This window comes from Phaenicophaeus curvirostris, chromosome 4 (assembly GCF_032191515.1).
Source record: "Phaenicophaeus curvirostris isolate KB17595 chromosome 4, BPBGC_Pcur_1.0, whole genome shotgun sequence".
Classification (NCBI taxonomy): domain Eukaryota; kingdom Metazoa; phylum Chordata; class Aves; order Cuculiformes; family Cuculidae; genus Phaenicophaeus; species Phaenicophaeus curvirostris.
In genome coordinates, this window is record NC_091395.1 from 36,760,817 (window position 1) to 36,778,233 (window position 17,417).

Genomic DNA, 17,417 nt, shown 5'->3' on the forward strand with positions numbered 1-17,417 from the left:
TGCATAGGGTACTTCTTTTATAGTACTGCATAGGGTATTTCTTTAGGTACTTGCTACAATTAGTAAGACTATTGTACCATTACTCTGCTTTTTAGTGTACCTCTTTTTTGCTGTTCATCTGAAACCCGTGTACCCACAGTACAGACAGAAGGTATGTTTCCATATAAAAGAGAGAAATAGAGGCAATGAAAAAAAAGAAGTTCTAGATTGGAGACCAGCTATTCCTATATAATAAAAGGGAATATGAGGGGGTGGTGAATTGCCACAAGGAAAAAAAAAACCAATATCTGGAGAAAATACAAATTATTGAATTATGACACATAACTATTAAAACATATAATAATTAGTATGTTAGCGATACTTTATTATTTGCACAGGGATGGTAGTTGTGAACGCTACAACAATTTGCATTTTGAGGTCTTACCAAAGCCAGCTGATAACTTACAGACCTTTTAGTCTGTAAACTATGTGTGGCTATTGCAGTTCTGAATGCTTTAAAAAAGATGAGGTGATAGAAGTTGACACAGGAAAATGGAGTCTTCACATGTGTTATCCCATGGTCGAAGTTTCTGCCATTAAAATCTCCACAATGATACTACTTTGTTCAGGTGAATGAGCTACTGGAGGACCTTAAGCCAAAACCTGTGGATTGCTCACAAGAGAAAAAGTGGGAGAATTTTGCAGGTTTTGTTGAGAAATTACATGAGATGGATAAGTTGCCTGCCATATTTTTTATGTAAGTATCTTCCATGTATTATGTGTATATTGCCTATATTCAGAAAAATAGATTTTAGAGATAAGCATTGATAAAGCTTGGCAAATGCCATTTGTATGGTATTTGTTACCTTTGCTTTAAAACACACGAAGTAAAGGCCTACAGGCTCTATCAACTCATGCACTTTTATGGCACTAAAAGTTTAGCTGAAATAAGACTGGGAGCATTTTACTACTTTGTGCATGCATGATGTCTGAGAAAATCATAAGAAAATGAATCATGTCAAATAGGAATATGCTCCTAATGATTAGATTCCAACTATTGCCAGATGATAAGGCTCACTGAATATTATTGTAACAGCATTACATATAGATAAAAACTCTATTAAGATTCACCTGACTGATATATATTCTGTATTATTTATTTCAAGATTTAACTTGGATTCAGTAGAATGTGCAGCCAGGAATGTATTCCTCAATTTGCTGGAAAAACAAAAACGTTTACAAGACCCTAATACTGAGAGGGAAAAAGAATGTTTAAGGGATGAACTAAGAAAAGTGAAAAAAATGCTAAGAAAATTCCCTCCGTAAGTATTACAATTACATATTATTTAAAAGATTATATATTATAACAGACAATAATTTTGTGACAGAATAATTTATTTTTGGGGAATGTACCTTACAGCAGCACATTCATCCTACTTGCAGTATAGCAGTTCCTGCTCCTCTTTGTACTCTAGCAACCCATACAGTAGAGGCAGCTATATGGCAGTATCAATCAGCAGTATCCACTGCATATTCAGGCAGAAGGAAGATACCAGTGTTGCTGGCATTATGTAAAGTATTGGAACCGCAACACAGGAATCAGACATACCTGAGTATATGAAATTGGTCAATATAGAATAGTTCACTACTGACATATCAACATATCAGAATGGCTCTTTGACGACACAGTAACTTTTGTCATGCACCTCTTAAAAACAGGACAGTATCTGACCCTTGTGCTGGTTCAGCCAGCGTGGGAGAATATTTACATAGTTTAGCCTCACCATAGCTGGTTACAGTGGTGGATCGCTGAAGTATTGGTTAACTTGACTGGTGAGATGTTCTGTGAATATCCATCAGCCGTTCGCTTGGATTGTAATGTATTTGTTTCCCCCTTAACCTTGAATTTTCTTTCTGTATTTCTATAAAGCATTTAGCAATGAAATATGGCTATAGTTGTCGGGATTGTCAGGAACATAAAGCATCGTGGTTTTGCCCTCCTAATCATGACAATTTACAGTGCATTCTTTGGACCTAATATCATGAAAGAGTGAACTTGGTTGACTTCAATGGTAGTAAGCGGGAACTTGAAAATCCAGTAGGAGTTTAGACACATATTTAGACATTGAAGTACCTTGAAAATCTCCCTTTAAATAGATTTATGTCTCTCCTTTCTTCTTCAAATCCTGTTCAAAATCCTTACAGTCCATGCCATTACTGGTGGTAAATCCATCACATTTCTCTTTCATGTTTAAATCTTTTACTCTGCAATCATGTTAGCTTACTTATTGGCTAAATGAAGTACTTACAGTCATTGCCTTTATCTTCTTTTATTTTTGTATATCACCATTACTGCTGTTTTGCGTAGAACCATGATAAAAGGAAGCTGTTAGCATTGTCAGAAAATTTACTTAAACAGATCTACCTGCGTGTTTGAATCTACAGTTTAAAAGTCTGCACCTTTGAGTACCCAAGGAATATTTTAAAATTGAGAAATATATGTTAATTACAGTAACAATATTTTTGATTACATGTTTCATACAGGGATTTAAAAAAGTTGAGCTCCAGTAAATTGCAAACTATGCTACATCTTTTGACTAAAAAAGAACAGTTAGAAATAAGTCTTAAAAAGCTAACTGCCGTCCCTTCTGAGTGTACCTATGCTGATCCTAAAGCAGTGGATAAAGATGTAAGTAATTTGCTGGTAATTACAACATGGGTTTAGTTTCATATGTCTAAAATGCATGAATTTGTGCATAAATACATAAAACATATAATGTGCAATGCAGTTGTTTGTCATAACAGTACTCATTGACTTAATTAAACACTCTAAATATTTCCATTTAAATTTGATTCCTGGTATCAGTCTTTAATAACTTCATTTTTAAGATGCACGTACAGCTTTCATTCTCCCAAATAAAAATATGTTGAATTGTCCTTGTGATAGGAGTTCTGAGATGTATACTGCAGTAAATTTTCATGAACTATCAGCAATGTAATGCTGTTACTTGATCAGATATCAGATTTCTATTCTTTTAACTAAGTTAAAAGCATAGGCTGTGTGGCAACTTTGCATGCTTATCAAAACATTCATAAGCCTTTCATATCTTGTAAAAATACTAAGTACTACTCCTACTAATTAATAAATAACAATAATAATAATAATAATTTTTAGGCTCCAAAAGTTCCAGTCTCACAAAGCAAAATTTTCAACACTATTTAGTGTACTTATGCCCATATACAAATAATTAATGAATAATTTATGAAAGATATTTATATGATGTGGTTTCCAGCAGTAGTAGATGACTGCAAGCATACCATGTCTGGTTGCATCTAGCTGCATGGTATGACAGTTGGGACTGTTGTAATGGCACTTGTTACAAAGGTGGAAAATACGGATAGTATATAGAAATGTACTGATGAGCCTAGATTTGTCCTCATAATGAAGCTATTGATGGTACACATCCAGTTATGCACTTAGGGTTTCAGGTTCACTGAAGATCACAACCAGCTACATTTCTCTGTAGTGCTTGGAATTTTATCAGATAGGACTTTTTCATTAAAAACATCTGGTTGTGATTAATGTTAATTAACTTCTTTGTAGACTTTGGAGAAGATTTTTCATCGACTTAGATTTGAAAGAAGTGGTTATCTGCAGCAAGTGATGGCGCAGAGGGGCATTGGGTACCATCATGGATCTATGGGTGCCAAAGGAAGACAAGTAGTGGAGATGCTTTTCAGACTGGGTTATATCAAGGTTGGTAAATTGGGATCAAGATTAGTTCTTTTTTTTTTCCCAAAAAATTTAGTTTCTCCATATATTTAAATAAAAAATGTAGAGTACCTTTCACCAGTGGTAAAATATATTGTGTTAACTTTGTCATGCTCATTTAAAAATGTTGACCTGAATGTTTCCTAACAAATAAAATAAGTGAACTGATAGCTATAGAACTTTATTTCTAACAGCTTCTATCCTTCAGATTAGCATATCATAGAATCATAGAATGATTTAGGTTGGAAAAGACCTTTAAGATCATTAAGTTCAGCCATAACCTAGCACTACTAAGTCTGACACTAAACCTAAGCAAAAACACCACTAAAGCCGTAAGCGCCACATCTACACAACTTTTAAATACCTCCAGGGATGATGACTCAATCACTTCCCCAGGCAGCCTGTTCCAGCGCTTGGCAACCCTTTTGGTGAAGAAATTTTTTGTAATATCCAGTTTAAACCTCCCCTGGAGCAACTTGAGGCCATTTCCTCTTGTCCTCTTGCTTGTTACTTAGGAGAGGAGATCAATTACCCACCTCACTGCAACTTCTAGTGAAGATTCTCCTTAGCCCTTCTTTAGTTGCTAATGCATTTACAGAAACATTTTTAATTGTCCTTAGCACAGCAGCCAACTTAATATGTTTTAGTTAAGTGAACTCTATGTAGTTTTGAGGTTCTCTGCTGTCTTCATGGGATATATCAATTTGTGCTCAATTTCAATATAATTTCAATTTATGTTCCATAAATATGTGGTATAAACTTTCTGGATATAAAAGTTTAATACGCATATATAATAGCTATATGAACTACACTAAAGAGTGAGATTCATGTATGTTCATAGCTCTTTTAAATGAATCAGATGAAAGTTTAGCTATATGAAAAATGATAGTAAAGTTCCTGTTGATTTCAGCTGATATTATAGCTTTCTTTTAAAAAAAAAGGATACCGCCATTTCTAATACATATACTCATGTTTGATATTTTATAGGTAGTCACAGCTACTTCAACACTTGCACTAGGAATCAACATGCCGTGTAAATCTGTTGTCTTTGCTGAAGATTCTGTTTTTTTAGATGCCCTAAATTACAGACAGGTATGGAAATAAACCACTTTTTATTACAAGAACAGCACACGTGTAGCTGTCATCACACACAAATTCAAAAAAATGTCTTTTATGTATACTTCTGGGTATATTCTGAGATTTAGCTGTTCCCTTTGGTGATGATAATAGTTTTAGCTAAGGTTATTTTACTAATTTTTCAGAACTACCAGCTGACGAATAATGTATGTAGTCAGAAGACTTATATCAGGAATGAAAGTATTACAATTGCTCAGTGAATTAAAGGCATAGATGCAGTTATGGGAGCTGGAAAAACAAAAGCTGTTTTATTTTAGCCTGGCTTTTCCAAAATAGTTAAAAATATACTGTAAGAACATACAGTTGGGATGTAACGAGGAAACGAAAGATTGCTGACTGGATTAATAGGGACATTTGAGTTCCTTCCTTCTTAGAGGTGGCACTCCACACAATGCAACACAGCAGTGTGTAGATGAGGTTGCAAATGCAATAAAGCAGAATGTCTCTAGTGATGGCACAAATTAATAGGTGGGTTGAGAGACTGTAACCTCTTCACTAGCTCACGTTTCCTGCTCTTGTGCTGGTTTTCCAAACCCGTATTTTCCTGAAGTACTGCCAGTTGGCCTCTGGTTCAGAGGGCTGGCAAATGGCTCTCAGATTCAGAGCGTGAGTGGATCTGTGCAGTAGCTGGACCCGCATGAACCTCCCTTCTGCTCCATGTAAATTATATGACTACAGCTTTGTCAAATCATCTGGTACATGGGGCAAGTCACCACAACGGACCTGACCAAGAACAGGTGAACCAAGCAAGCAAATACACCCTTAGGCAGCTTCTCTCTGCTCCTTATTCATATTCTGTGCTCTGTATTCATATTGAGAGCACCTCTACCCCAAATATACCCACAAATAATTGAGAGCTAAACGTAACTTAAAAACAAAGCTGGTGTATAGGTAGAAATTAAGTTAAAACTTACCATGAACTCAATAAAATGTTATAAATGTTAAATAAAATGTTATAAATATGTTATAAATAAAATGTTATAAAATGTTATAAATGTTAAAAACATATGTGAGAGAGATGTTTTTATCACATATGTCCTGGTCAGTGTTTAGGTCTTTTACAAAACTTGGAAGTTCATATTTAAAAAAGTAAATAAACCTGCCACATTTGTAAACCAGCTATATTTGAGGTACAATATATTCTGCAAACATTATTTTAATATTCTGCATAAATGCTTTATTGACTGTGTAGATAGTACCAGTATATGCAACTTACATATATTTTATTTTAAAATTAATATTTTTATTGTTTTAATAATATAAATATTAAATATTTTATTCTTAGATGTCAGGACGTGCTGGAAGACGGGGACAAGATATGATTGGAAATGTGTTCTTCTACGACATTCCACTGCCCAAAGTTGAAAGACTTATCAAATCCAATGTACCTCAGTTGAAAGGCCAGTTTCCTCTGACTATTAGCTTAATATTGAGACTCATGCTGTTGGCTGCGAAGGCTGATGACAAAGCAGATGCCAAAGCAAAGGTTTAATTTTTTTTTCTTATAGCAATTTAATTGTAATGTCTCCTTAACATGAGCAGAAAGCTATGGACTTCTGCAGTAAGGAATCTGCCTCTGAATTAAATTGCATACTCTGCTATCTGCTCTTAGTTCCTGTGTGATCTTCTCCAAAGTACTGTACTGTTAATTTTCATGCATTTATTCTTTGCAATAAATATTATCATCAGAAAGAAGGCTACTAGCAGGAAGGTATTTTTACTGACTCTTGTTCTATGCAATATTTGCGTTAAATTGGAGAATCAGAAAGTCTTCCAATATTTAAAATCTCAGCTTTGTTTGAGGAAAAAAATTGAATATACATTTCCATAAGGAAGAGGGGAGCTATGAAATGCTTTCTCAATTGAAACACATACAATTTTCTCACTATTACTGATTTGTTTAAAACTGCATACTAATTCTCTGGAATAAAAGAAGTCTTATTCTTGCCATTTAATGCAGTGATTTAAGTAAATAACCCATGAGAATGACTGCAAACTGGTCATAGATTTCCTCTGTAATTAGGGAACTCTTACCTCCAAATGATCTGATTTTTACATCCACTTCAGTATCTAGAAAATTATTTTCAAAGACTCACTGAATGAATTCAAACTTAAGTCTTTTTAAGATAACAGAGTAAATAGCTAAACTTCTGCGTTAAATATTAAAATAATAATTTCAACACTTCCTGGTTTTAGTTTAATGATACTTAAATCCTTGTCTTTTAGATCTTTATGTGAATTTCATGTAATTAACTTAACAAACCTCAGCATAAATTTAGAAAATGCACACACATCTGACAGACAGAAGATGGACTTTTTCACAACAATTTTCAGGAGTTAGGCATTCAATTTAAATAAAACTACAACATAATTCAGCATTTTTAACCTGAGAACCAATTGCTGAAACAAAGCATAAAAGCTGGATATATAATTTTTTTGCTTGTTACAAGTGTTATTTCTAATGTCTTCTTTCTTTTTTCTGTGGTTTTTTTTCGGCCAGGCATTGTCAGTATTGAAGCACTCACTGATGTCATTCAAAAAAGAAAGATACGCTGAAATATTAAAGATTTATTTTATATTTTCCTTGCAATTTCTTATCAAAGAGGTAGGTTTTAACTTGTTCTTGTAAAAGGTAGCTCATGAATCTACAGATTCTCATTTGTTTGGGTTAGTATGCTTTCAGTTAAAGAATCATATATTTTATATTTCATAGCAACAGGCTATTTCTGTTAGAAGTAAATGTAAAGAAACATAAAATTAGAGTGCTTTAATTTTGGGGTTGAGTCTGAACTACTTATATTATGGAATAAATTCAATAGGGAAAATTTTATGGTATGGTCTATATGATTACGAATTGATTAGGAAAGTGAGAGTTGTGCATTTATATTGTATAGGAAGATGCATGCGTGTGAAATTATAGGAGTTTAATACACACTAAATATGATGTGATTTTCAGAATGCTGAGAGAAATTATATTTCTAATAAAAATTTAGGAAGTACATCTTGGAGAAGACTGAAAATTAGTAGAGTGTCTCTCCATTGTAATGATTTCAATTTGATGGATACCAGTTTTGAAAATTTTTATGAATCACTCCATTTTGGCTTGCAGCCCAGAACTGCGGGCAGTAATGGGCACCAATAATGTGATTACATTAACAAATCTGTGCCCAGGTTTCTTAGTCCTGCTCTCAATAGGAGCCCTAAACAACATTTCTGCCTCTTGTTCTGGGTGTCCCTTTTATGTGAGAATAGGAGCCTGATAATCCCATTGAAGAGAAGAATCTAGTCAGTGTACAAATGAGATTAGTAACATTTTCAAAAAAGTTGCAGCTAGGATAAGAAGATAAAACCTAGCCCACATACCTAGAATCCTGTCTCCAGTAATTTTCCCAGGTAACCGTATGAAACAAAAAGTGGGGAGGGCAACCATATAATGATGATTCTCTGGTTACTCCCTACAGGGTGATGCAGTGACGTCTGATAGGAGAGATGTCTGGGAATTTATACGCTTTGATGGAGCTCTCTTCCATGAGCTTGTCCTGTTGTTATTTGAAACTATATAATCTTTTAGCACCCAACATCTTACAGAAAAGTACTCAGCAAAGTATTTGATAGATCACTGCTTGCTGTGCTTTTATTCCATCAAACATTTTGATTCATATTTTTTAAATGAAAATTGCATCAAATCTTACTCTGGTGACTGTATGCGCTTTTCATTTGCAACCTGATCTAAATCAGCACTAAAAGTATAAAGTCAAGATGAAGATCTCTCATGGAAATACTTAAGTAGTTGGTGACTTGTTTTTCACTAAGGGCAAATTTTTGCCTTTCAGTAGAAACTGAATAGTCTCAGTAAGTACCTGTGCATTAGGTTGAATGACTGTTCTGAATGCCGCCATTTTACATTTTTGTTGTATCCAAGTTCATCTTTCACAACTAAGCTTTTTTTTTTTTTCCTTTTAAATTAAATAGTACTACTTGGATCAAGAAGGTAACCCCACAGGATTTGCTGGACTTGTGACACACTTGCACTATTATGAACCTTCAAATTTTGTTTTAGTGAGCTTTCTTGTGAAAGGTTTATTCCACAAACTGTGCCGGCCAATTAGAGGTAAATAATGCTCCATGCATCTTAATTGCAGTCTGTGGCGGGCTCTGTAACCTCAATTGTCCTGAAATTTTATGGGAGACATCTTGCTGCTGCCACCTTTTGCTTGCTTATCCTCTACCCTCATATCCTTGGCCTCTGCATGTGCTTATATTTGTGTCTGAGAAAGCCAAGGCACACACATGGCAATGCTACTATCATGAATCTAAATTTACTATTTGCGAAACATTCTGATGAAGTAGAAAAGAATGCTATACATAGAAAAAACAATAAATCTGATTCCTGAGGAAGATTTGCATACTATGTAGCAAATAAGATGGATGACTACTCTGAATACCTACAAAATGAATTATTACTGTCTCATTACATGTCTAAAATCCTTCCTGTGCACTGAGATATGCTGCACTATATAAACATTTAAGAATACACTATTAATTGCTTAATTATCTACCAGAATTTTTAGTATGTAGTGAGTTGATCTTTAGCCAACAAAGTTTTGCATAACCTTTGTCATGACAATGGTAGCTGGCAAGGAAACTGCTGAATAGGAGTTGTTTATAATAAGTAAAATAAAAAAATGTATTTTTTTTACACTTTCATATTTAACCCAAATGCTTTCTGTTCTGACATAGGCTCAACTGTTTTTTCAGAAGATGTCCTGGAAAAGCTAGTGCTCATTCTAGCAAACCTATTTGGGAGAAAATATCTTCCAGCCTGCTCAATGAAATATAAACGCAAGTTTTGCCAGTCAAAGGTAGAGAAAGCACTGGTCTGTTCTGTAACATATGTTGTGTACCACTTCAATGAACTTGTTTCCTTTTGTCAGTTAGATTAATGTCATTATGGCTGTACAGTAGTCTGGTGGGCCAGCCAGCAGATAGCTGCCCACCCAGCCGCTCTCTTACTCCTCTTTCTCAAAGAGTATGGGGGAGGAAAAAGAATAGAAAAGCTTATGGTTCAAGACAATAACAGGGAAATTGCTTATTGGTTATGATCATGGGCAAAACAGCCTCACATAGTGCAAAATTAAATTAATTTGTTACAAACTAAAATAGATATTGTTAGTGAGAAACAAACAAAAAAACTTCAACACCACTTTCCCTTCCCTTCCCTCCCCACCAGGCTCATCTTTACTCCTTCATTCCTGACTCCTTTTTCTCCCCCTCACCCTAAGTGGTGCAGGGCTGATGATAAATGAATTGCTGTGGTTGAATCTTAACCGCTAGCTGTGCCACTCCCTCCTCCACACATGACGCCCCTGTTCCAGCGTGGGCTTTCCATGGGCCCTAGTTCTTTCAGGAAACATCCAGTTGCTCTGGTGTGGGGTCCTTCACTGGCTGCAGCATGGATTTCTGCTCCAGCATGGCCATCTCCACTGGTAGGGCTACAGGGCAACCTCTGCTCAACTGTGGTCTCTTCTACAGGCTGCAGGGGAATCTTCACTTCATACATTGAGCGATTCCTCCTGTTTCTTCTCCAATCTTTGTGTCAGCACTGCTGCATCTCACTCTGCCTGTGTGACATTTTTGTTCTTAAATAAGTTTTCACAAATGTGCTACACCTGTACCTAATGGGCTCAGCTCTGTCCTATGGTGGGGCCATTGGAGCTGGCTGGCTGTCACCAGTCGGCCCTGAACCAAGTGCCTTCCCTGACACCTCCACCCCCCACCAACCCCTTACCACCTACAGGCAATAAAAGTAGGTAGAATAATGAAAAAAGTTTTTACTGGATTAAAATAAAGAAGCCTTGATTTAACCACAGAAGCAGCAGTTGGCTGTCAGGTTAAATGAAAAGTACCAGACAATTACACAGTTACTGTCATGATATTCCGAAAGGTAAAGCTATAGATGACACACCATTTCTTTATAGAATACAACTCAAATATCTCTTCTCCAAATGGCAATATACTTTCTTCTCCTCCCTCTGCTAGAATTTTGTGTCCATCTCAGGAGCTGCAGCATTTTACGACACTTAAAAATGACTCAGAAGGACACCAGCATGCTCTGTGGCACATGACAGTGTAGGCAATATTAGTAGGATGATCATTAGCATTAGTTATGCACGAAGTTAACCCATTCTGGGTACAGGCAGAAGGTGAAACATTTGTAATGCGCTCCTATTGGCTCTTCTATGGAAAGCCTTAAAAGCTTGGAGGACACAGCTATGACTGGGACAACAAAGGAAACTTCTTCCAGGTGAAGATGCTTATGTGGCCAGTTCCCTGCAAGCATTCCAAGAAGAAAAATGTTATTTATTTCTGAAAAGTCATGTAGGAGAAGGCAGCCCTTCAGAAGTTCCTTTTCAGTTAGCTGAAACACCTTTAATAGAGCTGTTTGCCAAGTAGTCTGTAAGTAAAAATCTAGGAATTTTATACTTACTGTTTATCTTCCGTGCCTTTTTCTGCATGAAATGAATGCTCAACTTTAAGATCGGTTAATTCTAAATGGTCAGGCAGTCTGACAAGTTGCGTAATGTTTGGAGCTGTACTTTTTCCTTCTTTCACTATGTGTGCATTAATACTTTATATATGCACCAATGTAGAATTTATGATTTTGGAAAAACAACCTGAATTAAGCAATAAACTGCGTGTTATTTCAGGTCTTTCTGGAAGATCTCCCACGAGAGTTTGCAAATGCTGTAAATGAGTACAACACCAAAGTAAAGGAAAATTTTGCTCATTTTCTTCTGACAACTGCCAAGCTGGCAGATATGGAAGAAGAATACAGGCTTCCACTGTCAAAGACAGGTAGGAAGTGAAAAATTAATGCATATTCATAATTAGTGAAATTGATTTTATTAGGGAAGTTAGGTTAATTCTTATTTTGTAAAGAAAATGCCGACTTCAGACATGCTAATAAAGATTTACAATTTCTATTTCACTTTTGGTTTACAAGCATTATAGGTTATATTGTATGTGGTAGAAGTTTTGTATAGGAAAGATTTTTTTTATTATTTTGTAGCAGAAATAAAAGTTAAAGGGTTTTTTTATAAAAGGAGAAATACATTAAGTGGAATTATTGAATAAAAGCCTTTGTATCTATTCAGCAATGCATCTGCAGGTCTTCAAATGTCTGTCATACTTTCAGAGTCTTACAAAGGTTAGATTTTCAACATCTGAACACTCTGAAGATCAAATAGACAGTTAAAGGAGAATATTGTACCATTTGTTAAATCAACTAAGCTCCCTATGCCAATAAATGACGTCCAATAACCAGAGCAATATGAAAAGACATGACTATAAGATTATCAAGCCATATGGATTGTCACTGGGTGAAAAACTTGTTACTACTGCATAATCTCATTTTACTTCCTGGAAGAGAGAGATAAAAGCAATGAAATATAGCACTATCCGATTGCCTGGCCCCTCTAAAAAAAACATGCCTTCTAAAATACTAATACTGATTATTTTTGTCTCTGCTGTGTACAAATATATGTGTGTATAGGTATGTGTATATGTAAAGCCTGAATAACAACCTACCATACTGTATCATCTATGTTGAGTTTTAAGTATGGGGATACCTAGATCATAGAAAGTTTTAGGTGACTAGAAAGATTAGGTGAGTGAAAAACAAGGTTGAATACTATGTATGGCTCGAGATTTCCATTTCCATTACACAGCACGGGAAAGTGCTGTGTAATTGTATAACATTATCAAAACTTTAGTGGAATCCTACTTTTTCATACTAAATTTAAGATTCTTTGTTTTAACAATGGAGGGACCCCACACCTTGATATGTTACCTGAACAATCTGTGAAATGAAAAGCTGTAAGATGAAATTCCGAATTAGAAAAGCAGAGCATGGGCTGACTTGCACTTTCAGGATATATATTCCTTTATATATAAAGGATGTAGCATGTTACTCAAGTTACACTTTTCCAGGATGTGAACTGCAAAAATTCAATTTTCTATTCTACTTGAATAGTAAACTTTCTTGTTTAAATGGAAGGTGTAATATGATTGCATTCCCCCCATTTTGCTGAAGTTGTTTCATTTTGAAAGAAGCTTTCTGTTAAATTTACAGATAAAGAAATGCAAGATCAAACCATGTCCAGTTTAAGAGGTGGTAGAGACTTTTGTACTTACCACAACTTGGGGCAAGGCTGCAAACAAAAAAAAGTTGAGCTACTAAGATTATCATAATAATGAAATGCCATAAACAGTGTAACTACAGCACACTTACCATAACACAGAGCAGAAAAGGTTCCAGTATGAGGATTGGAAGTATAGTTGAGAATTGGGAAAGAAAGCATAAGTTTCTGTTTAGAAAAGGAATATCAAAAGTACAAATATATTTAGAAATAGCTAGACAGACTTCTACAGCCAGTGATTGAAATTATAGGCAGATCATAAGCCAAATGAAATGCCATGCTGTTGTAAACCCAGAAATTCATACTGGGTTGTATAAAGCAGAGTGCTTGTGTGTGATGACCTTCATATACTTAAGCTTTAACAGGGCCTCAGTTGGAATATTCATTCTTTAGAGTACCATAATTCAAGAAAAATGTTGACTGGGAGTCCACAGGATAGCAATAAAAATTATTAGATGTCTAGTTATTAAGATCTATAAATACAGGTTGAAAAAAACTGGGTTTTTTTCAATGTAGGACAGAATAAAGGTGGAGGTAGAATAAGTCTTCCTATCATAACATTCCCTTTGGTTTTGGCCCAACTTCACACTGTTAGCAATTTTGGCTACAGATGAGTCAAAGAGAAAGGCTTGAGTTGTGAAGGGGGATTGAGAGGTAATTACTATTACTACTAGAAAACTTTCTTATATACTATAATCAGCTGCATAAAGATTCTTATGAACAAAAGAAGTAAACATATCAAGAAGAATTTCAGTTTAGAAGATTCACTCTATTTCTTGTCATTATATACTGAACTGAAAATTTCTTGCTTTTAAAATAAATTGCTGAAAGGAAGCTTGTGTCTGCATAGCTTAAGTTGTATTTGAAACTTTTTGCCTAGATTTTACATCTAAGGATTGGCATGGCTCAGAACTAGCATCTTATTTGATGGACAGCTCTAAAAGAATATCTGCCATCTCACCTTTTGCATGTTTATCTGGAGTGGTTGATAACAATCTATTTCACGGGGAGATCATTAATAAAGTAAGTTATCTTCTTCATGGGGTAAGAATTTTTATTACAGTTCAGTAAAAATAATTTCTATTACAGTCTTCTTGCTTCTCTGTATATGATGGCACTGTGCTTGAGTGTCATGCTTTAGGAGAAACAAATTGAAAGGTCTCAAAAAAATTAATCAGCACTGCACAGCACAACTTTATCACAATGCAAGAAATGCAGAACAGATGGATGTAGGAAAAAAGTTCTGTAAGTAGTTTCCTTTCTTACAAAGTCTCTGTTCCTTTCAACTCTAAGACAAGTATATTACTCTAGAATTTCAGATTCATGTCCCCAGTTTGTTTTCTCCATGTCGGGAGTTTAGTTTTTTTAAATCAATCACACGGTATTCTCAAGGGTCCTAGCAAAAGGTTGCATTATTGCATTGATAATTTACTTCACAAACAGGATTTCAGTGATCATGTTAAATAGCCTATGGATTAGCTTAATTGTAATACACATCAGCACGCTAACTGTTTGCTTGTATTTTCCTGCAGTCTTCTACATGGGCTTTGTAGCACTAGGGAATTATCACTGTAATAGAAAAACTTAAATTCCTACAATTGGAGATTTGAAATTCACCTTTGCCTTTAGAATGTTCCATACTTAAGGTTGATTAATACATTCAAAGCATCAGTGAGAGAGTCTGAGTACATGATCTATGCATATGGGAAAATCCTCACCTAAAACTCAAGAGAAAGTCAGTAGCCTAGTCAAACATTAAATTGCAATATCCCAGAGCTGCACAGGCAGTGTAAGTCACTTTGCTAATAAACTTTCTCCTGTGTCTACAGCTTATAGGTATGTGTGCAAATTTTTGGAGTGGTCTAGGATTAGAAGTGTGGAACTTTCCAGCCATAGGTCGAAGATGTAGGTTTGACAAAATACGCATGTAACAAAACCCCAATGGCTACTCAGCGGATAAATTTTTTTTTTAAGGCGATATTCCGTTCCATTGGAATTAATGTCACAAACTGCCCCCTGCTTTATTTGAACAAGTACGATAATCAGGGAAGGAGGAGGCCACTCAATGCATATGCACTGGACTTCTATAAGCATGGTTCCCTGACTGCATTGACAACTGATAACTGGTATGTACTACCATTTCCAATACAGTTAAACAGCAGCTTTGTTTACAATATGATACATAAGTGCATCTTTTTGTTTTTAGAACCTTCTCCCTCCAGAATTTAGGGATGAAATAGCTGTTAAATATGATTAAATTAGTTGAATGTTTTAATGAGAATAAAAGGCATAGTATGATTAGGTTCAATGGCAATGGCTGTAAAGTATTAGCTGGGCATTTAAAACAGTACCGAAAATGGAAAGTCTTGAGTTCAGTGACACACGTTATTTTGACCAAATAGCGGCGTAATCTCAAACTATTGCTGAACTGAAAACAAACGACTTTCCGGTACAGGAAGATTATTATAATTGACACCTGACTTTCAGAGTTGCAAAGCAAAATTTGCCAGTAACTCAGTGTTTGTGTCAGTATTGACTCAATACTTTCCCCCAAACTTTTCTACGCATTTAGTGACATTGTCATGATAATTAATACTATCACCTCTCTTTAAAGGAAAAAAAAACAGCTGACCAAAACTTCTGCACCCAAGCTGGTCAGCCACTGACATATCTCATCATATTTTCATATTTAAGCCTGTGATGCATACAGTCTTCCTCTCTTCCTCCCCCCTTTTTTCTGAAACTGGAATTTTAATCTTTTCTTTTACAGTCTTCTGTCTGTTTCTTTCTGATCATTAATTCCTCCTTTAATCTATTTTTGTCTTTATTATTTGACCAATGTTTTGATATCTCTCTGCTATTACATTACCATCTTCAAGGCTACTGCATTGGGCTTTCTCATTTCAGGGACTTTCCTTTTTCATTGTTTAAAGACAAAAACAAACTTGTGAAGAGCCTGTCAAGCCCTTACACTTGATAGGCCTCCAGACAAATGATCTTTGAGGCACTTTCACTGTTCTAATTAAGCAACTGGTAAACTGCATCAGTCTTCTGTTTCTTCTCAGAAGCTAAATCTGAGATTTTCATTCTTTTGCTCTTGCCATTTACAGTCTTATTGTCCCCTTCAGTCTGAGATATGCACCTGTTAAATATGATGCCTTCTAATTTAATCATTATCACTTTCACCTTTGAAACTCACTGGCCTTCTGTAACCTTTTTCTTTAAATCCACCTCTTTATAAAAACTTCTAGCTTGCAGTTCTTAATGAAGCCATTCACATTATCTGTTTAATTACCAACCTCAGCTCAAAACAAGCTCAACAAGTTCCTTTTCCCAACTACTTTATCAAATACCTTTATTTTGGTTTCAAATCCATAATCAGTAACTTTTATTTATGAGTAAGAAAACATCTCACTCTGAACTCTGTAGTTGCTGTTGAGAGCATGATTTTACTTAAGTTTTTTTTGTAGTCTCTTCAAATAAGATTCTAATAAGAACAATGAGAATGCACATTCTAGGCACTGTTGCAGTTAAACTAGAAGTTTGGCAGCAATGCCACACTATGAAGAGACAAAATTAACTGATTCTACGTATCGCACCCTTTGATTACATCAACCTGATTCGGTGAAAGATGTTCCTGTCCATAGCAGGGGGGTTGGACTGGCTGATCTTTAAAGGCGCCTTTGAGCCCAAACCATTCTGTCATGTTATCATTTTCAATGCAATACTGATTCTATTTTTTTTTAAAATGTGGTATTCTTAATTACTAGAAATTGAGTTTGTTAACTTGTTTTTGAGTAATCAGTGGTCCTTTTTGCACAATATAGGATTTTCATCGTATGAAAGAAGCTTATACTATCTCCTGCTCAATTTAGCCAGCAGACTTGTCTGAAGTATAGTGTTCCTGGTTAGCTGGTTCCAGCAATATTGTCAAATGGTTGAAACAATTTTCCCAAGATAATATTACTACACTAATTTTTCTTTCAAATATTACTCGTAAGTGCTTTATATGTTTAGTATATTTTTAAAAAAAACATATCTCTACAGCACTATAAATTACTTCAAGCTTATAGTTATTCTGTAGTAAGCCTAACGAACTAGTTTGTCAGTGTTTGATGCCATGGAATAAACCTTCTGTATCCTTAGCCAACCTACATTACAGGGTTTATTAAAGGTAAAATAGTATCATATAGTGCATATCCATTTGAATTTCTTTCTTTCTTTAGGTTAAATGAAGGAGATGCTTACTACGCACTCAAGGATTTCTCACTCCTCATTAAGTCTATTGGGTATGATAAACTTGTGTTTTTTTAATATACATGTGATCTTTA

The 17,417-nt window shown here is 35.2% G+C and overlaps 1 protein-coding gene across 1 annotated transcript in view; it reads left to right on the plus strand.

Moving 5' to 3' along the window:
* Positions 1–17,417, plus strand: part of DDX60 (DExD/H-box helicase 60) — a 42,191-nt gene that overhangs the window by 23,902 nt on the left and 872 nt on the right. Inside the window, exons 24-36 of the mRNA XM_069855767.1 lie at positions 609–736; positions 1,146–1,301; positions 2,524–2,668; positions 3,584–3,736; positions 4,739–4,843; positions 6,174–6,374; positions 7,389–7,493; positions 8,861–8,999; positions 9,629–9,750; positions 11,596–11,743; positions 13,967–14,109; positions 15,061–15,212; positions 17,313–17,375. Of these exons, the coding sequence (XP_069711868.1) occupies positions 609–736; positions 1,146–1,301; positions 2,524–2,668; positions 3,584–3,736; positions 4,739–4,843; positions 6,174–6,374; positions 7,389–7,493; positions 8,861–8,999; positions 9,629–9,750; positions 11,596–11,743; positions 13,967–14,109; positions 15,061–15,212; positions 17,313–17,375 (1,760 nt within the window). The remainder of the gene's footprint in view (positions 1–608; positions 737–1,145; positions 1,302–2,523; positions 2,669–3,583; positions 3,737–4,738; positions 4,844–6,173; positions 6,375–7,388; positions 7,494–8,860; positions 9,000–9,628; positions 9,751–11,595; positions 11,744–13,966; positions 14,110–15,060; positions 15,213–17,312; positions 17,376–17,417) is intronic.